The 22,503-nt window shown below is 41.2% G+C and overlaps 1 protein-coding gene across 2 annotated transcripts in view; it reads right to left on the bottom strand.

Annotated features, from left to right (window-relative positions):
- The window catches only part of GCSAML (germinal center associated signaling and motility like), a 48,977-nt gene that overhangs the window by 23,239 nt on the left and 3,235 nt on the right, over nucleotides 1-22,503 (bottom strand). The window contains exon 2 of one of the 2 annotated variants that reach the window (XM_041759811.1): nucleotides 16,483-16,542. The exons of the other annotated variant lie outside the window; for it this stretch is intronic. Within the exon in view, the coding sequence (XP_041615745.1) occupies nucleotides 16,483-16,542 (60 nt within the window). The remainder of the gene's footprint in view (nucleotides 1-16,482; nucleotides 16,543-22,503) is intronic. 2 annotated transcript variants of the gene reach the window in all.

Consider the following 22,503-nt stretch of genomic DNA (forward strand, 5'->3'; position numbering starts at 1 on the left):
CAGCTTCTATGGAAAACAGGATGGAGTTTCCTCAAAAAGTTAAAAATAGAGCTACCCTATGGTCCGCAATTGCACTACTAGTTATTTGCCCAAAGGATTCAAAAACACTAATTCAAATGGATGAATGCATCCTGGTTTATAGCAGCTTTATCAACAATAGCCAAATTATGAAAAGAACCCAAATGTCCAAAATGATCTGGAGTCAGCAAGCTTCTATAGCTTTCTAGGGCGATGAAATAAACAGTGGTTGAGAAGTCATGATCTAGGTTTTCACTCCACTTTTGCTACTTACTAGCTGTGTATTGTCTACAAGCCTTGTTTTCTTAATTACTATTGGAATGCCAAATTTCTGGTAAAATTCTATTAAATGAATTCTTAAATAAAAAATTGAGAGGGGGGAGGGGCAAGATGGCGGAAGAGTAGGGTCTCCAAAACATCTGTCCTCAACAAATTACCTAGAAAACCATCCAATCATCCTGAAAATCTACGAATTCGGCCTGAGATTTAAAGAGAGACCAGCTGGAACGCTACAGTGAGAAGAGTTCGCGCTTCTATCAAGGTAGGAAGACGGGGAAAAAGAAATAAAGGAACAAAAGGCCTCCAAGGGGGAGGGGCCCCGCGAGGAGCCGGGCTGAGGCCGGGGCGAGTGTCCCCAGGACAGGAGAGCCCCGTCCCGGAGGAGCAGGAGCTGCACCGACCTTCCCGGGGAAAGGCCTCCCGGGGAATTGGAGCAGGATCCCCAGAAAGGCGGGGACGCCCTCGGGCTCCCTGGGACAGTAACAGGCACCTGCGCCCCGGGAGATGCGCCGAGCTCCCTAAGGGCTGCAGCGCTCGGCGGGACCCGGAGCAGCTCGGAGGGGCTCGGGCGGCGGCTCCGCGGAGGGGGCTGCGGGGCCCCGGGAACAGCTCAGCAGCGGCGGCTCGGGCGGAGGAAGAAGCTCCGCACGGAGGGGGCTGCGCGGCTCCGGGAACAGCTCGGAGGGGCTCGGGCGGCGGCTCCGCGGAGGGGGCTGCGGGGCTCCGGGAACAGCGCAGCGGCGGCGGCTCGGGCGGAGGAAGAAGCTCCGCGGAGGGGGCGGCGCGGCTCCGGGAACAGCTCGGAGGGGCTCGGGCGGCGGCGCGAATCCAACAGCGCAGGCCCCGGAGCACAGGGCGCCGGGACACAGCCCAGGATCCGGCCTCCCCCGGGACAGGCAGAGGCCGGGAGGGCCCAGGACAGCAAGGACGCTCCTGCCTGGAACTGAGTAGATCAGCGGCCCCGCCCGGGAGCCCCCAGGCCCTGCAGACGGAGAGCCCCGGAGCTACTGCGGGGGCTGACTCCAGGGTCCCAGAGCTGCCCCCGCCACTGTGGCTTCCTCCCGGGGCCTCACGGGGTGAACACCCCCCACTGAGCCCTGCACCAGGCAGGCGCAGAGCAGCTCCCCCAAGTGCTCACACCTGAGAATCAGCACAGCAGGCCCCTCCCCCAGAAGACCAGAGACACGGACCAGTTCCAAGGGAAGTCAAGGGACTTAAAGTACACAGAATCGGAAGATACTCCCCCGTGTTTTTTTGTTTGTTTGTTTTTGTTTTTGTTTTTGTTTTGTTTTGTTTTGTGCTTTTTTTCTCTCTCTTTCTTCTTGAATTCGGATTGCTTCCCCCACACCCCCCCTTTTTTTTCTTTTTTCTCCTTTCTTTCTTTTTCTTTCTTTTTCTTCTCTTTTCCCCCCCTTTTTTTCTTCTTTCTCTTTTTTCTTTTTCTCTTTTCTTTCCTTCTCTCTCTTTTTCTCTTTTTCCCAATACAACTTGTTTTTGGCCACTCTGCACTGAGCAAAATGACTAGAAGGAAAACCTCACCTCAAAAAAAAGAATCAGAAACAGCCCACTCTCCCACAGAGTTACAAAATCTGGATTCAATGTCAGAAAGCCAATTCAGAAGCACTATTTTACAGCTACTGGTGGCTCTAGAAAAAACCATAAAGGACTCAAGAGACTTCATGACTGCAGAATTTAGATCCAATCAGGCAGAAATTAAAAATCAATTAAATGAGATGCAATCCAAGCTAGAAGTCCTAACGACGAGGGTTAACGAGGTGGAAGAACGAGTGAGTGACATAGAAGACAAGTTGATGGCAAAGAGGGAAACTGAGGAAAAAAGAGACAAGCAATTAAAAGATCATGAGGATAGATTAAGGGAAATAAATGACAGCCTGAGGAAGAAAAACCTACGTTTAATTGGGGTTCCTGAGGGCGCCGAAAGGGACAGAGGGCCAGAATATGTATTTGAACAAATCCTAGCTGAAAACTTTCCTAACCTGGGAAGGGAAACAGGTATTCAGATCCAGGAAATAGAGAGATCCCCCCTAAAATCAACAAAAACCGTTCAACACCTCGACATTTAATAGTGAAGCTTGCAAATTCCAAAGATAAGGAGAAGATCCTTAAAGCAGCAAGAGAAAAAAAGTCCCTGACTTTTATGGGGAGGAATATTAGGGTAACAGCAGACCTCTCCACAGAGACCTGGCAGGCCAGAAAGGGCTGGCAGGATATTTTCAGGGTCCTAAATGAGAAGAACATGCAACCAAGAATACTTTATCCCAGCAAGGCTTTCATTCAAAATGGAAGGAGAGATAAAGAGCTTCCAAGACAGGCAGGAACAGAAAGAATATGTGACCTCCAAACCAGCTCTGCAAGAAATTTTAAGGGGGACTCTTAAAATTCCCCTTTAAGAAGAAATTCAGTGGAACAATCCACAAAAAAGAAGGACTGAATAGATATCATGATGACACTAAACTCATATCTTTCAATAGTAACTCTGAATGTGAATGGGCTTAATGACCCCTTCAAAAGGCGCAGGGTGTCAGACTGGATGAAAAAGCAGGACCCATCTATTTGTTGTCTACAAGAGACTCATTTTAGACAGAAGGACACCTACAGCCTGAAAATTAAAGGTTGGAGAACCAATTACCATTCAAATGGTCCTCAAAAGAAAGCAGGGGTAGCCATCCTTATCTCAGATAAACTAAAATTTACCCCGAAGACTGTAGTGAGAGAAGAGGGACACTATCTCATACTCAAAGGATCTATGCAAGAAGAGGACTTAACAATCCTCAATATATATGGCCGAATATGGGAGCTGCCAAACATATCAATCAATTAATAACCAAAGTTAATGCATACTTAGATAATAATACACTTATACTTGATGACTTCAATCTAGCGCTTTCTACACTCAATAGGTCTCCTAAACTCAACATCTCCAAAGAAAGGAGAGCTTTAAATGATACACTGGGCCAGATGGATTTCACAGATATCTACAGAACTTTACATCCAAACTTAACTGAATACACATTCTTCTCAACTGCACATGGAACTTTCTCCAGAATAGACCACATACTGGGTCACAAATCGTGTCTTAATTGATACCAAAAGATTGGGATTGTCCCCTGCATATTCTCAGACCATAATGCCTTGAAACTAGAACTCAATCACACAAGAAGTTTTGTGTGGATTTTGATGGAATCTGGTCTCACATTTAGATCTCTCATCCATTCTGAGTTTATCTTTGTGTATGGTGCAAGAGAGTGGTCTAGTTTCATTCTTCTGCATATGGATGTCAAATTTTCCCAGCACCATTTATTGAAGAGACTGTCTTTCTTCCAGTGGATAGTCTTTCCTCCTTTATTGAATATTAGTTGACCATAAAGTTGAAGGTCCACTTCTGGATTCTCTATTCTGTTCCATTGATCTATGTGTCTGTTATTGGGCCAGTACCACACTGTCTTGATGACCACAGCTTTGTAGTACAACCTGAAATCTGGCACTGTGATGCCCCCAGCTATGGTTTTATTTTTTAAAATTCCCCTGGCTATTCGGGGTCTTTTCTGATTCCACACAAATCTTAAAATAATTTGTTCCAACTCTCTGAAGAAAGTCCATGGTATTTTGATAGGGATTGCATTAAACGTGTAAATTGCCCTGGGTAACATTGACATATTCACAATATCAATTCTTCCAATCCATGAGCATGGAATATTTTTCCATATCTTTGTGTTTTCCTGAATTTCTTTCAGAAGTGTTTTACAGTTTTTAGGGTATAGATCCTTTACCTCTTTGGTTAGGTTTATTCCTAGGTATCTTATGTTTTTGGGTGCAATTGTAAATGGAATTGACTCCTTAATTTCTCTTTTTTCAGTCTCATTGTTAGTGTATAGAAATGCCACTGAGTTCTGGGCATTGATTTTGTATCCTGACACACTGCCAAATGGCTGTATGATTTCTAGCAATCTTGGGGTGGAGTCTTTTGGGTTTTCTAGGTACAGTATCATGTCATCGGCGAAGAGGGAGAGTTTGACTTCTTCTTTGCCAATTTGAATGCCTTTTATTTCTTTTTGGTGTCTGATTGCTGAGGCTAGGACATCTAGTACTATGTTGAATAGCAGTGGTGAGAGTGGACATCCCTGTCTTGATCCTGATCTTAGGGGATTGGCTCCCAGTATTCCCCCATTGAGAATGATATTTACTGTGGGCTCTTTGTAGATGGCTTTAAAGATGTTGAGGAATGTTCCCTCTGTTCTTACACTCTCAAGAGTTTTGATCAGGAACGGATGCTGTATTTTGTCAAATGCTTTCTCTGCATCTATTGAGAAGATCATATGGTTCTTGTTTTTTCTCTTGCTGATTTGATGAATCACATTGATTGCTTTACGAGTGTTGAACCAGCCTTGTGTCCCGGGGATAAATCCTACTTGGTCATGGTGAACAATTATCATAATGTACTGTTGTATCCTATTGGCTAGTATCTTGTTGAGAATCTCACAGAGGAAGACATAGACATGGCCAACACGCACAGGAGAAAATGCTCCACATCACTTGCCATCAGGGAAATACAAATCAAAACCACAATGAGAAACCACCTCACACCAGTGAGAATGGGGAAAATTAACAAGGCAGGAAACAACAAATGTTGGAGAGGATGCAGAGAAAAGGAAACCCCCCTGCAGTGTTGGTTGGAATGTGAACTGGTGCAGCCACTCTGGAAAACTGTGTGGAGGTTCCTCAAAGAATTAAAAAGAGACCTGCCCTACAACACAGCAATTGTACTGCTGGGGATTTACCCCAAAGATACAGATGCAGTGAAACGCCAGGACACCTGCACCCCAATGTTTATAGCAGCAATGTCCACAATAGCCAAACTGTGGAAGGAGCCTCGGTGTCCATCGAAAGATGAATGGATAAAGATGATGTGGTTTATGTATACAATGGAATATTACTCAGCCATTAGAAATGACAAATACCCACCATTTGCTTCAACGTGGATGGAACTGGAGAGTATTATGCTGAGTGAAATAAGTCAATCGGAGAAGGACAAACATTATATGTTCTTATTCATTTGGGGAATATGAATAATAGTGAAAGGGAATAGAAGGGAAGGGAGAAGAAATGGGTAGGAAATATCAGAAAGGGAGACAGAACATGAAGACTCCTTCTGGGAAATGAACTAGGGGTTATGTAAGGGGAGGAGGGAGGGGGTTGGGGGTGAATGGGTGATGGGCACTGAGGAGGGCACTTGACGGGATGAGCACTGGGTGTTATTCTGTATGTTGGCAAATTTAACACCAATAAACAATAAATTTATTATTAAAAAATAAATAAAACAAATAAAATTTTAAGAAATTAAAAAAACTTTTAAATAATATAATTGGTGACAAAACAAAAATAAATAAATAAATAAATAAATAATAAAAATATACAACAATGTTTGGCATTGAAAACAATTCAGGACCACAAAAACACAAAAAGTAAAGTAAAAAAAATATTGGGCAATAATACAACAACATCTGGGATACAGACACAATGGAATACTAATCTTTCATCAAAAGGAATGAAATTCATTTGCAACTACATGAATGGAACTAGAGCGTATTAAACAAAATAAATCAGTGGGAGAAAGACAAATACCATAAGATTTCACTCATGCAGAATTTTAGGGTCAAAACAGATGTATATAGGAGATAAGAAGGAAAAATAAAATAAGGCAAAAAAAAAAGAGAGGCAAACCATGAGACACTTAATTCTAGGGAACAAATTGAGGATTCCTGGAGAAGAGGTAGGTGGGAATTGGGTAACTGGGTGATGGGCATTAAGGAAGGCATGTGATGTGATGAGCATTGGGTGTTATATGCAACTGATGAATCACTAAATTCTACCTCTTAAACTAGTAATATAGGATATGTTACTTTAACTGAATTGAATCAAAAAAGAAAAAAATATTAGAGGAAAAGTTATATTTGTACATGCTCTCATTTTTAAAATTTTTTTTATTGGAGTTCAATTTGCCAACATATAGCATAACACCCAGTGCTCATCCCACCTAGTGCCTCCCTTCGTGCCCATCACCCAGTCACCCCAACCCCCCGACCACCTCCCCTTCCACCACCCCTTGTTCATTTCCCAGAGTTAGGTGTGTCTCATGGTTTGTCACCCTCACTGATATTTTCACTCATTTTCTCTCCTTCCCATTTATTCCCTTTCACTAATTTTTAAATTCCCCAAATGAATGAGACCATAAAATGTTTGTCCTTTTCCGATTGACTTATTTCACTCAGCATAATACCCTCCAGGTGCATCCATATTGAAGCAAATGGTGGGTATTTGTTGTTTCTAATGGCTGACTAATATTCCATTTATACATAGACCACGTCTTCTTTATCCATTCATCTTTTGATGGACACCAAGTCTCCTTCCACAGTTTGGCTATTGTGGACATTGCTGCTATGAACATTGGGAAGCAGGTGTCCCAGCATATCACTGCATCTGTATCATTGGGGTAATTCCCCAGCAGTGCAATTGCTGGGTCGTACATGCCCTCATTTTTAAACAAGAAAAATTGAAAAAACAAAAATTAAGTTTTGAATTCAAAGCAATTAAAACAGAAAAATGGAAAAAATCAAGGACAGCAAAAATAAGAATCTAATAAAGATAAAAGCAATGACACTGTGACATTGTGGAAAAAACACAAAGTAAAAGTCAGATTGGGGTTTCCAGGGGGTTTTGGTGAGAAAAAGGTTGATAAAAGTCTTCCATATCTTGATTGAGATGGTAGTCACATGACTACATGCTTTTCTAAATTTATCAACTTACCTAAAAAGGGTGAATTTTATTGTGCTATACTTCTGTAAACATAAATTTTAAAAAGCTAAATGACTTAAAAGAGCTCACACCATACCTTTTGTAAATATGTTTAAAATCATGAGTTAAATGATAATATTCTAATGAAAATGAAATAACCAAAATTGACTCAGGATGATGTAGATAATGTAACTTTACTCAAAGAACATCATCCTGTCAAATTAGCCAAAATGAGATTGAATTTAGTTCTAGCCCATATGTCTTATATATTTGATTTCAATTGACTCAGGTAGCCTAAACAGTTGAGATCTTCCTCATCAAATTAGTTAAATTTCTGTGAGTCCTATTCATAAAATTTGCAGCTTCTATGGAAAACAGGATGGAGTTTCCTCAAAAAGTTAAAAATAGAGCTACCCTATGGTCCGCAATTGCACTACTAGTTATTTGCCCAAAGGATTCAAAAACACTAATTCAAATGGATGAATGCATCCTGGTTTATAGCAGCTTTATCAACAATAGCCAAATTATGAAAAGAACCCAAATGTCCAAAATGATCTGGAGTCAGCAAGCTTCTATAGCTTTCTAGGGCGATGAAATAAACAGTGGTTGAGAAGTCATGATCTAGGTTTTCACTCCACTTTTGCTACTTACTAGCTGTGTATTGTCTACAAGCCTTGTTTTCTTAATTACTATTGGAATGCCAAATTTCTGGTAAAATTCTATTAAATGAATTCTTAAATAAAAAATTGAGAGGGGGGAGGGGCAAGATGGCGGAAGAGTAGGGTCTCCAAAACATCTGTCCTCAACAAATTACCTAGAAAACCATCCAATCATCCTGAAAATCTACGAATTCGGCCTGAGATTTAAAGAGAGACCAGCTGGAACGCTACAGTGAGAAGAGTTCGCGCTTCTATCAAGGTAGGAAGACGGGGAAAAAGAAATAAAGGAACAAAAGGCCTCCGAGGGGGAGGGGCCCCGCGAGGAGCCGGGCTGAGGCCGGGGCGAGTGTCCCCAGGACAGGAGAGCCCCGTCCCGGAGGAGCAGGAGCTGCACCGACCTTCCCGGGGAAAGGCCTCCCGGGGAATTGGAGCAGGATCCCCAGAAAGGCGGGGACGCCCTCGGGCTCCCTGGGACAGTAACAGGCACCTGCGCCCCGGGAGATGCGCCGAGCTCCCTAAGGGCTGCAGCGCTCGGCGGGACCCGGAGCAGCTCGGAGGGGCTCGGGCGGCGGCTCCGCGGAGGGGGCTGCGGGGCTCCGGGAACAGCGCAGCGGCGGCGGCTCGGGCGGAGGAAGAAGCTCCGCGGAGGGGGCGGCGCAGCTCCGGGAACAGCTCGGAGGGGCTCGGGCGGCGGCGCGAATCCAACAGCGCAGGCCCCGGAGCACAGGGCGCCGGGACACAGCCCAGGATCCGGCCTCCCCCGGGACAGGCAGAGGCCGGGAGGGCCCAGGACAGCAAGGACGCTCCTGCCTGGAACTGAGTAGATCAGCGGCCCCGCCCGGGAGCCCCCAGGCCCTGCAGACGGAGAGCCCCGGAGCTACTGCGGGGGCTGACTCCAGGGTCCCAGAGCTGCCCCCGCCACTGTGGCTTCCTCCCGGGGCCTCACGGGGTGAACACCCCCCACTGAGCCCTGCACCAGGCAGGCGCAGAGCAGCTCCCCCAAGTGCTCACACCTGAGAATCAGCACAGCAGGCCCCTCCCCCAGAAGACCAGAGACACGGACCAGTTCCAAGGGAAGTCAAGGGACTTAAAGTACACAGAATCGGAAGATACTCCCCCGTGTTTTTTTGTTTGTTTGTTTTTGTTTTTGTTTTTGTTTTGTTTTGTTTTGTGCTTTTTTTCTCTCTCTTTCTTCTTGAATTCGGATTGCTTCCCCCACACCCCCCCTTTTTTTTCTTTTTTCTCCTTTCTTTCTTTTTCTTTCTTTTTCTTCTCTTTTCCCCCCCTTTTTTTCTTCTTTCTCTTTTTTCTTTTTCTCTTTTCTTTCCTTCTCTCTCTTTTTCTCTTTTTCCCAATACAACTTGTTTTTGGCCACTCTGCACTGAGCAAAATGACTAGAAGGAAAACCTCACCTCAAAAAAAAGAATCAGAAACAGCCCACTCTCCCACAGAGTTACAAAATCTGGATTCAATGTCAGAAAGCCAATTCAGAAGCACTATTTTACAGCTACTGGTGGCTCTAGAAAAAACCATAAAGGACTCAAGAGACTTCATGACTGCAGAATTTAGATCCAATCAGGCAGAAATTAAAAATCAATTAAATGAGATGCAATCCAAGCTAGAAGTCCTAACGACGAGGCTTGACGAGGTGGAAGAACGAGTGAGTGACATAGAAGACAAGTTGATGGCAAAGAGGGAAACTGAGGAAAAAAGAGACAAGCAATTAAAAGATCATGAGGATAGATTAAGGGAAATAAATGACAGCCTGAGGAAGAAAAACCTACGTTTAATTGGGGTTCCTGAGGGCGCCGAAAGGGACAGAGGGCCAGAATATGTATTTGAACAAATCCTAGCTGAAAACTTTCCTAACCTGGGAAGGGAAACAGGTATTCAGATCCAGGAAATAGAGAGATCCCCCCTAAAATCAACAAAAACCGTTCAACACCTCGACATTTAATAGTGAAGCTTGCAAATTCCAAAGATAAGGAGAAGATCCTTAAAGCAGCAAGAGAAAAAAAGTCCCTGACTTTTATGGGGAGGAATATTAGGGTAACAGCAGACCTCTCCACAGAGACCTGGCAGGCCAGAAAGGGCTGGCAGGATATTTTCAGGGTCCTAAATGAGAAGAACATGCAACCAAGAATACTTTACCCAGCAAGGCTTTCATTCAAAATGGAAGGAGAGATAAAGAGCTTCCAAGACAGGCAGGAACTGAAAGAATATGTAACCTCCAAACCAGCTCTGCAAGAAATTTTAAGGGGGACTCTTAAAATTCCCCTTTAAGAAGAAGTTCAGTGGAAAAATCCACAAAAACAAGGACTGAATAGATATGATGACACTAAACTCATATCTATCAATAGTAACTCTGAACGTGAATGGGCTTAATGACCCCATCAAAAGGCGCAGGGTTTCAGACTGGATAAAAAAGCAGGACCCATCTATTTGCTGTCTACAAGAGACTCATTTTAGACAGAAGGACACCTACAACCTGCAAATAAAAGGTTGGAGAACCATTTACCATTCAAATGGTCCTCAAAAGAAAGCAGGGGTTGCCATCCTTATATCAGATAAATTAAAATTTACCCCAAAGACTATAGTGAGAGATGAAGAGGGACACTATCTCATACTCAAAGGATCTATCCAACAAGAGGACTTAACAATCCTCAATATATATGCCCCGAATGTGGGAGCTGCCAAATATTTAAACCAATTAATAACCAAACTCAAGAAATACCTTGATAATAATACACTTATACTTGGTGACTTCAATCTAGCTCTTTCTACCCTGGATAGGTCTTCTAAGCACAACATCTCCAAAGAAACGAGAGCTTTAAATGATACACTGGACCAGATGGATTTCACAGATATCTACAGAACTCTACATCCAAACTCAACTGAATACACATTCTTCTCAAGTGCACATGGAACTTTCTCAAGAATAGACCACATACTGGGTCACAAATCGGGTCTGAACTGATACCAAAAGATTGGGATAGTCCCCTGTATATTCTCAGACCATAATGCCTTGAAATTAGAACTTAATCACAACAAGAAGTATGGAAGGACCACAAACACGTGGAGGTTAAGGACCATCCTGCTAAAAGATGAAAAGGTCAACCAGGAAATTAAGGAAGAATTAAAAAGATTCATGGAAACTAATGAGAATGAAGATACAACCGTTCAAAATCTTTGGGATGCAGCAAAAGCAGTCCTGAGGGGGAAATACATCGCAATACAAGCATCCATTCAAAAACTGGAAAGATCTCAAATTCAAAAGCTCACCTTACACATAAAGGAACTAGAGAAAAAGCAACAAATAGACCCCACCCCCAGCAGAAGAAGACAGTTAATTAAAATTTGAGCAGAACTCAATGATATTGAGACCAAAAGAACTGTGGAACAGATCAACAGAACCAGGAGTTGGTTCTTTGAAAGAATTAATAAGATAGATAAACCATTAGCCAACCTTATTAAAAAGAAGAGAGAGAAGACTCAAATTAATAAAATCATGAATGAGAAAGAAGAGATCACTACCAACACCAAGGAAATACAAACGATTTTAAAAACATATTATGAACAGCTGTACGCCAATAAATTAGGAAATCTAGAAGAAATGGATGCATTCCTGGAAAGCCACAAACTACCAAAACTGGAGCAGGAAGAAATAGAAAACCTGAACAGGCCAATAACCAGGGAGGAAATTGAAGCAGTCATCAAAAACCTCCCAAAACACAAGAGTCCAGGGCCAGATGGCTTCCCAGGGGAATTCTATCAAACGTTTAAAGAAGAAATCATACCTATTCTACTAAAGCTGTTTGGAAAGATAGAAAGAGATGGAGTACTTCCAAATTCGTTCTATGAGGCCAGCATCACCTTAATTCCGAAACCAGACAAAGACCCCACCAAAAAGGAGAATTACAGACCAATATCCCTGATGAACATGGATGCAAAAATTCTCAACAAGATACTAGCCAATAGGATCCAACAACACATTAAGAAAATTATTCACCATGACCAAGTAGGATTTATCCCCGGGACACAAGGCTGGTTCAACACTCGTAAAACCATCAATGTGATTCATCATATCAGCAAGAGAAAAACCAAGAACCATATGATACTCTCATTAGATGCAGAGAAAGCATTTGACAAAATACAGCATCCATTCCTGATCAAAACCCTTCAGAGTGTTGGGATAGAGGGAACTTTCCTCGACATCTTAAAAGCCATCTACGAAAAGCCCACAGCAAATATCATTCTCAATGGGGAAGCACTGGGAGCCTTTCCCCTAAGATCAGGAACAAGACAGGGATGTCCACTCTCACCACTGCTGTTCAACATAGTTCTGGAAGTCCTCGCCTCAGCAGACAACAAAAAGACATTAAAGGCATTCAAATTGGCAAAGAAGAAGTCAAACTCTCCCTCTTCGCCGATGACATGATACTCTACATAGAAAACCCAAAAGCCTCCACCCCAAGATTGCTAGAACTCATACATCAATTGGACAGTGGGCAGGATACAAAATCAATGCCCATAAATCAATGGCATTTCTATACACTAACAATGAGACTGAAGAAAGAGAAATTAAGGAGTCAATCCCATTTACAATTGCACCCAAAAGCATAAGATACCTAGGAATAAACCTAACCAAAGAGGTAAAAGATCTATACCCTAAAAACTATACAACACTTCTGAAAGAAATTGAGGAAGACACAAAGAGATGGAAAAATATTCCATGCTCATGGATTGGCAGAATTAATATTGTAAAAATGTCAATGTTACCCAGGGCAATTTATACGTTTAATGCAATCCCTATCAAAATACCATGGACTTTCTTCAGAGAGTTAGAACAAATTATTTTAAGATTTGTGTGGAATCAGAAAAGACCCCGAATAGCCAGGGGAATTTTAAAAAAGAAAACCATAGCTGGGGGCATCACAGTGCCAGATTTCAGGTTGTACTACAAAGCTGTGGTCATCAAGACAGTGTGGTACTGGCACAAAAACAGACACATAGATCAATGGAACAGAATAGAGAACCCAGAAGTGGACCCTGAAATGTACGGTCATCTAATATTCGATAAAGGAGGAAAGACTATCCATTGGAAGAAAGACAGTCTCTTCAATAAATGGTGCTGGGAAAATTGGACATCCACATGCAGAAGAATGAAACTGGACCACTCTCTTTCACCATACACAAAGATAAACTCAAAATGGATGAGAGATCTAAATGTGAGACAAGATTCCATCAAAATCCTAGAGGAGAACACAGGCAACACCCTTTTTGAACTTGGCCACAGTAACTTCTTGCAAGATACATCCACGAAGGCAAAAGAAACAAAAGCAAAAATGAACTATTGGGACTTCATAAAGATAAGAATCTTTTGCACAGCAAAGGATACAGTCAACAAAACTAAAAGACAACCTACAGAATGGGAGAAGATATTTGCAAATGACATATCAGATAAAGGGCTAGTTTCCAAAATCTATAAAGAACTTATTAAACTCAACACCAAAGAAACAAACAATCCAATCATGAAATGGGCAAAAGACATGAAGAGAAATCTCACAGAGGAAGACATGGACATGGCCAACAAGCACATGAGAAAATGCTCTGCATCACTTGCCATCAGGGAAATACAAATCCAAACCACAATGAGATACCACCTCACACCAGTGAGAATGGGGAAAATTAACAAGGCAGGAAACAACAAATGTTGGAGAGGATGCGGAGAAAAGGGAACCCTCTTACACTGTTGGTGGGAATGGGAACTGGTGCAGCCACTCTGGAAAACTGTGTGGAGGTTCCTCAAAGAGTTAAAAATAGACCTGCCCTACGACCCAGCAATTGCACTGTTGGGGATTTACCCCAAAGATTCAGATGCAATGAAACGTCGGGACACCTGCACCCCGATGTTTCTATCAGCAATGGCCACAATAGCCAAACTGTGGAAGGAGCCTCGGTGTCCATCGAAAGATGAATGGATAAAGAAGATGTGGTTTATGTATACAATGGAATATTACTCAGCAATTAGAAACGACAAATACCCACCATTTGCTTCAACGTGGATGGAACTGGAGGGTATTATGTTGAGTGAAGTAAGTCAGTCGGAGAAGGACAAACAGTGTATGTTCTCATTCATTTGGGGAATATGAATAATAGTGAAAGGGAATATAAAGGAAGGGAAAAGAAATGTTGGGAAATATCAGGAAGGGAGACAGAACATAAAGACTCCTAACTCGGGGAAACGAACTAGGGGTGGTGGAAGGGGAGGAGGGCGGGTGTTGGAGGGGAATGGGTGACGGGCACTGAGGTGGACACTTGATGGGATGAGCACTGGGTGTTTTTCTGTATGTTGGTAAATTGAACACCAATAAAAATTAATTAAAAAAAATAAAAAAATAAAAAATTGACTTAAAATACAAAAAAAAAAAAAAAAAAAAAAAGAACCCAAATGTCCATCTACTGCTGAATGGATAAAGAAGTGATATATATGAAAAAAAAAAAAGAAGTGATATATAATGGAATATTACTCAGCCATAAAATGAAATCTTGCCATTTGCAATTATGTGGATGGAACTAGAGGGCATTATGCTAAGTGAAATAAGTCAGTCAGAGAAAACCACCATGTGATTTCACTCATATATGGAATTTAGGAAAGAAAACAGCAGTGCCTGGGTGGTCCAGTCAGTTAAACATCCAACTCTTGATTTTAGCTAAGGTTATGATCTCAGGATCATGAGATTGAGCCCTGGGTTGGGATCTGTTATGGACATGGAGCCTGCTTCAGATTCTCTCTCTTCTTCCCCATCTGTCCCTCTCCCCTTTGCTCACTTTCTTTCTCAAAAAATAAATAAGTAAAATATTTTTTTTAAAAAAAGAAGCAAAACATGCAAATGGGGGGGAAGAGAGAGGCAAACCAATAAACATACTCTTATCTATAGAGAACAAACTGATGGTCACCAGGGAAAGTGGGTGGGGGGATGGGGGAAATAAGTGATGGGTATTAAGGAGGACACTTATCATGATGAGAAGCGGGCATTGTAAGTGTTGAATCACTAAGTTGTTTTCTGAAACTAATATAACACTGTATGTTAACTATACTGGAATTAAAACTTTTTAAAAATTGTTTGGATGGGGACACTTTGGAGACATTTAATTTCTCATTTAATTACTATTTGTAATAAAGACTTGGATGTATTTGACAACATCAACACTTAAGTTCCTTTAAAGGGGAAGAATTGGAGAACATCACCTTACACAGATATCATTTTATGCACAATAAAGCAAAAGCCAAGTTTAAACAACTTTTTGTTGCACAGAACCAGTTTGTGGAAGCCTGAAAAAAGGACCTTGTTTCAATAACATCATTTCTTCAGCTACATAATGTAAAGGAGATTAGTTACAAGGATGGCATAGCCACCCCACTGTGCAGAGAAAATTTAAGTGAAGTACTTAGGAAATGGCTGATTCCTGTAAACTTCATTTCATATCAGCAGTAAATATGGGCCTTCCCTTTCATCCCTCAACCTTTCACACTTAAAGAAGGGGGCATCTCAGATAAAAACCCAGATCTTGACATGCAATGATTAGGAAAGAGGTTGAGTGCAAAGATATGGAAATCCCATGATCAGCAAACAAGGCAGGGTTTATCTAAGCTGGGGCAAGATATCAGTGTCCAGATAGCTGTTGTTTTTCCACTCTTTTTTTTCTTTTTTTCCACTGAGTATCTTGCAAAATTTGGGCAACAGATAGGCAAGTCAAGCAGTGGTCAAAGCCTCAAAGACCACATGGTCTATAAAGGAAGATGGACTATAAAGAGCTAATTTTTTCCATCCCATCAATAAATGTTAGTGATAATTTTTTTTAAAGTTAAACTAATATAAAGTTACTAGGTGATAGAAAGGTATAGTGGATGGTGCAGGAAGTCCATTGGGTGTGGAAGCAATGTGGAGTTTCCCACATTGTATACTCAGGGATGTTTTCTGGAAGAGAGTGTCAGAACTAGAATTTCCAGAAAAAGATGCTATCAAGCACAGCACAGAAAATAAAAACCATGAGAGGTAAAAGATTAGTGTGCACTAGGGCTCTGGGTTCAGGCTGAGCTTCATGGCTTCAAGAACATGAAATGAGAGGAAGAGGGTGAGGTATTTGACTCTGTCAAATCAGCAAACAAGGCAGGGTTTGTAATTAAATGAGAAATTCCTCTCATTTCATGAGAGGGCAGAGGGTGGGGAATTAAATCAGAGAGATATGCAGGAGTCAATCCTTATAGGATTTCAGTCTTCAGTGAAGAGTTTCATTTTTATTCTGGATGTAATGGAGAGCAATTAAAGGATCTCATGGGAAAGGCATGATGAAACTTCTATTTTCCAAAGATTATTCTAAGTATGAGGAATAAGTTGGTGGTGTGGCCGTCATAAATAGCCAACCCAAAATAAACATATTTTATTTCAGCTATATGTTTGTATTTTGTGCTTTATATAGTCAGGAAGGAATGAAACATGTGCACTAATACTCCATTTCTTTTGTTTTTGTTTTGAGCCTCCAGATAACCCTTCTGCCAAGTCGTAGAGGCAATCACCAAAGAATTCTATGAGTTTAGCTCTATGAGGCCTAAAATAAGATGTTGGCTCTTATGAGACAGAGATTCTCAGTCCCTTGTGAGACAGAGGTGAATCTTAGAGAAAAGTGATGCAATACACTAGGTGCTTACCATTTTCTTTCCACATCTTGGTTTACATTCTTGAGCTCCTTTTGATTGTTTCTCAGGCAACTAGATGGAAACACATAGAAAAGAGACTCTTCAAATGTTTTCACCCCTTTCTCTTACCATTAAGATAAAGCTTGCTTTTTCTTTTTTGCCAAACTACCCTGTCCTTTATAACTGGCAGGAATTCATAAATTCCTTCAAATGTTTTCACCCCTTTCTCTTACCATTAAGATAAAGCTTGCTTTTTCTTTTTTGCCAAACTACCCTGTCCTTTATAACTGGCAGGAATTCACAAATACAGAAGAATGTCTATGGTCTGACATCTCCAGAAGAGGTGGGAGAGGCCAAGAATAGAGAAAGACCCTAACAGGATGGTGTGAGCCAAAGGGACACCAGAAGCTCTTGGTTCATTCATTCCCATGAAATACTTGCACCATTAATCCTGGCCCTCTAATCCAGAGCAAGATTCTCCAAACTCTGCTGTTTGGCCATCCATACACATATACAACACTCTAATCCACACCTACATTCAGAGAACTTTATTGTGCATATTACTCCTGGTATTTTCCCAATAATTATCATCTTCCTTATAAGAGTCAAGCAAGCACTGAGTGATGGAATTAAGGCTAGAGAAATCAATGGTTACACAATAGTAATATACAGACCAAAGCGAATAATTAAGTTAATCAAATTTGTCACTACACTGGTCATCCAAACAATATTTTTTTTGGAATGGTCTTTGTCTGCTACTATCACACCTCCAACACTTGTCTATTCTCCTGCTTCTATGAGGGACTGAAGACAAAGTATTCCAGACTATAAGCCTCACTCTTGCTTACTGTCATTCAAAGAAGACATTTCCTCACTATCAATGGTTAAAAGTTCAAGAACATGGTTAGATATTGACATATTTGGCCAGTAAGCAAAAAATAGAATCTTTTAAATACAAAGTTAATCAGATTTCAGGAAGAAGAACCCTTTTTGGAGATGAGTTCTTATGTAGAGATTTCTGGATAATATGCACAAATGATTAAATTTAGATGTGATTCTTACTTCATAGCATTGATTATAAATCAGGCAAAAGTTAATCTCAATGTCCCATGTGTTCTCTTCTGTTTTCCTAAAGTCCAGTTTTCTCAAAGTTCCTATTTTCTAAACTGGTCAATGAAAAAAGAATATACTAAAGGGGATCCCTGGGTGGCGCAGTGGTTTGGCGCTTGCCTTTGGCCCAGGGCGCGATCCTGGAGACCCGGGATCGAGTCCCACATCAGGCTCCCACTGCATGGAGCCTGTTTCTCCCTCTGCCTATGTCTCTGCCTCTCTCTCTGTCTCTCTGTGACTACCATAAATAAATAAAAATTAAAAAAATTTTTAAAAAAGAATATACTAAAATAATTCTCCTTGAGGTTATTAATGACTCACTGACTTACCCTTCTAAGAGAGATTTGTATTTTAAAGTTAAAAACAGGAATACAAAATCCTTCACATTAAAAGGAATGTAATTAGAATTCCATGTCACTATTACTTAAAATAAATGTTCACTAAATTTTGCCGTAGATAAGTAATTTTTTACTCAAGCAGAATTCAGATAACGTCAGGCCATAGGTGACGTACAAAGATTTGTTAGCTGAATTAATAAATCATCTAACACTCTGTCATTAAAACAATAGATGTTAAATGAATATTAAAAATGTATCTTGGTCAAAGTGTTGAGATAATGTGTGATTTTTGCATACTTCCTGGAATTTCCAACTTTTTTTTAACTTTCCAAATATTTGGCATTAATTTATGACTTCAGAACTCCATAGATAGGGAGGCGGGGCAAGATGGCAGAAGAATAGCGTCCCCAAGTCACCTGTCCCCACCAAATTACCTAAATAACCTTCAAATCATCCAGAAAACTTACAAATTCGTCTTGAGATTTAAAGAGAGAACAGCTGGAACACTAGAGTGAGAAGAGTTTGCACTCTATCAAGGTAGGGAGATGGGGGTGGGGAAAGAAATAAAGAAACAAAAGGCATCCAAGGGGGATGGGCCCTGCGAGGAGCTGGGCTAAGGCCCAGCGAGTGCCCCCAGGACAGGAAAGCACCGGCCCGGGAAGCAGGAGCTTCACCAATATGACCGGATGGAAAGGCACTCTCAGGGAGTTGGAGCAGGACCCCAGGAGGGCAGGGGATGCCCTCAGGCTCCCTGGGACACTAACAGAGCACCAGCGCCCCAGGGAGAGTGCACCACACCCAGCGACCAAGCTCCCTAAAGGGCTGCAGGGTGCAACGGGCTGGACCTGGGAATAGCTCAGAGGTGGCTCAGACAGCGGCTCTTCGTAGGACAGGCAGAAGCCAGGAGGGCACAGGATAGCAAGGGTGCTCCAGCCCCCATGTGGCCTCAAGCTGAGCAGATCAGCGGCACCCGCCCCCAGAGCATCCAGGCTCTTGTGGACTGAGAGCTCCGTAGTTACTGCAGGAGCTGACTCTAGGCCTGGAGAGCGGACCCAGCTACTGATGTTGTTCCGCCTGGGGCCTCACAGGATAAAAAACCCCACTGAGCTTCACAGTGGCCTCACAGGATAAACAGGTTAAACAACTTGTACTGAGGCCTGCACCAGGCAAGGGGGTTAAGCAGCTCCCCCAAGTGCTAACACCTGAAAATCAGCTAGGCAGGCCCCTCCCCTAGAAGACCGCTAGACCGACAGGGGAAAAACAAAATATTGACCAAGCAGCACTAGAAAGTTCCAGGGGAAGTTGAGGGATTTAAGTATACAGAATCAGAGGATACTCAACCTTCTTTTTTGTTTTTGATTTCTCTTTGCTTCCCCCCACCTTTTTTTTCTTTTCTTCTCTTCTCTCTTTTTTTTTCTTTTTTTTTCTTTTTCTTTTCTTCTTTCTCTTCTCTCTTTTTCTCCTTTTCCCAATACAACTTGTTTTTGGCCACTCTGCACTGAGCAAAATGACTAGAAGAAACACCTCATCTCAAAAGAAGGAATCAGAAACAGTCCTCTCTCCCACAGAGCTGCAAAATTTGGATTACAATTCAATGTCAGAAAGCCAGTTCAGAAGCACTATTATAAAGCTACTGGTGGCTCTAGAGAAAAAACATAAAGGACTCAAGAGACTTCATGACTACAGAATTTAGATCTAATCAGGCAGAAATTAAAAATCAATTGAATGAGATGCAATCCAAACTAGAGGTCCTAACCATGAGGGTTAACCGGGTGGAAGAACAAGTGAGTGACATAGAAGACAAGTTGATGGCAAAGAGGGAAACTGAGGGAAAAAGAGACAAACAATTAAAAGACCATGAGGACAGATTAAGGGAAATAACGACAGCCTGAGGGAAAAAAATCTACGTTTAATTGGGGTACCTGAGGGCGCTGAAAGGGACAGAGGTCCAGAATATGCATTTGAACAAATCATAGCTGAAAACTTTCCAAATCTGGGAAGGGAAACAGGCATTCAGATCCACGAAATAGAGAGATCCCCCCTAAAAACATTAAAAACCATTCAACACCTCGACATTTAATAGTGAAGCTTGCAAATTCCAAAGATAAAGAGAAGATCCTTAAAGCAGCAAGAGACAAGAAATCCCTAACTTATATGGGGAGAAGTATTAGGTCAACAGCAGACCTCTCCACAGAGACCTGGCAGGCCAGAAAGGGCTGGAAAGATATATCCAGGGTCCTAAATGAGGAAAACATGCAGCCAAGAATACTCTATCCAGCAAGGCTCTCATTCAGAATAGAAGGGGAGATAAAGAGCTTCCAAGACAGGCAGGAACTGAAAGAATATGTGACCTCCAAACCAGCTCTGCAAGAAATTTTAAGGGGTACTCTTCAAATTCCTCTTTAAGAGGAAATCCAATGGAACAATCCACAAAAACAGGGACTGAGCAGGTATCATGATGACACTAAACTCATATCTTTCAATAGTAACTCTAAACGGGAATGGGCTAAATGACCATAGTGCCATAAATGCAAAAGGCGCAGGGTGTCAGACTGGATAAAAAAGCAGGACCCATCTATTTGATGTCTACAAGACACTCATTTTAGACAGAAAGACACCTACAGCCTGAAAATAAAAGGTTGGAGAACCATTTACCATTCAAATGGTCCTCAAAAGAAAGCAGGGGTAGCCATCCTTATATCAGATAAACTAAAATTTACCCCGAAGACTGTAGTGAGAGATGAAGAAGGACACTATATCATACTTAAAGGATCCATCCAAGAAGAGGACTTAAAAATCATCAATATATATGCCCCGATGTGGGAGTTGCCAAATATATCAATCAATTTATAACCAAAGTTAAGACATACTTAAATAATAATACACTTATACTTGGTGACTTCAATCTAGCACTTTCTACGGGTCCTTTCGATAGGTCTTCTAAAAACAACATCTCCAAAGAAACGAGAGCTTTAAATGATACACTGGACTAGATGGATTTCACAGATATCTACAGAACTTTACATCCAAACTCAACGGAATACACATTCTTTTCAAGTGCACATGGAACTTTCTCCAGAATATACCATATACTGGGTCACAAATCGGGTCTGAACTGATACCAAAAGATTGGGATCATCCCCTGCATATTCTCAGACTATAATGCCTTGAAATTAGAACTAAATCTCAACAAGACATTTGGAAAGATTTCAAACACGTGGAGGTTAAGGACCGTCCTGCTAAAAGATGAAAGGGTTGACCAAGAAATTAAGGAAGAATTAAAAAGATTTTGGAAATATTTCATACATGTGGAGATTAAGGACCATCCTGCTAAAAGATGAAACGGTCCACCAGGAAATTAAGGAAGAATTAAAAAGATTTGTGGAAATTAATAAAAATGAAGATACAACCGTTCAAAATCTTTGGGATACAGCAAAAGCAGTCCTGAGAGGGAAATACATCATAATACAAGCATGCATCCAAAAACTGGAAAGAACACAGATACAAAAGCTAACCTTACACCTAAAGGATCTAGAGGAAAAAACAGCAAATAGATCCTACACCCAGCAGAAGAGAGTTAATAAAGATTCGAGCAGAACTCAACAAAATCGAGACCAGATGTTAGGCCCAGAAGTTAGGCCCAGGACCCTAAGCAGAGAGCAATGCCTGAAGAGTAGAATGAAATGTGGTCTCTGCAACTGCAAATATGGAAAACCAAAACATTTCCATCCGTCTGAGTCTAAATGGCTTTATTACAACATGGTTGAATTGAAACAACACCCTCTCACTGCTTTAATGGTAATAAATAAGAAAGGTCCATGGCTGTTTCCAAAGACCACCATCTCCATCAGAACATGGTAATAGATGTGTGTCAGAAAATTTATCAATTAAAAATGGTAAGTCTCAGTATTCTGAAGCAGAACATGTTGTCCTCTGCTTTCCTCAAATGAAAATTACACATGCTTCTCCATAACAGCCAAAAATCATTTATAGAAAAACTTCTTTCCATAAAGCATAAGCACAAGTTTCAGGGTTAAAGTTTTAAGCGTACTGTCATTGTAATCAAATGATCCATAATCTAAAAGACTTGTACATGTAATCACGAAAGTAGGTAGAATATGGTTAGTGCCATAAATGCATATAAACCATTTAGAAATCATAAAAATGACCAAAACTCATCAAACCAAACACTCAAGATTTGTGCATTTTATTGAATATAGATTGTATCTAAATAAATGAATAAAACCCTGTTTGATTCTGCTATGGAAGCCCCAAGTGGGAAGTGTTTGGCCTTCAATATTTATATTAGAAATGAAAAAGACTGAAAAGAAAATTAAGTACTTAGTAAAAAAACAGGACAATAAATCCAAAGAAAGTAAAAGAAAGAAAATAATAAAGGTAAGAAGTCAATGAAATAAAAACAAGAGACCCAAAAACTCAAGAAATGGTCTTTTGAAAAAAGAAAAATAGGCCATGAATCATAATAGTAGGTGATAAAAAACTTTAAGACAAAAGATTGTTGAATTAGTGCAAAATATTGTTGAAGGAGTTTGAGAATACAAACCACTGGACTAATGGGTTTTCT

The sequence above is a fragment of the Vulpes lagopus genome, chromosome 6, assembly GCF_018345385.1.
Source record: "Vulpes lagopus strain Blue_001 chromosome 6, ASM1834538v1, whole genome shotgun sequence".
In the NCBI taxonomy this organism is placed as follows: domain Eukaryota; kingdom Metazoa; phylum Chordata; class Mammalia; order Carnivora; family Canidae; genus Vulpes; species Vulpes lagopus.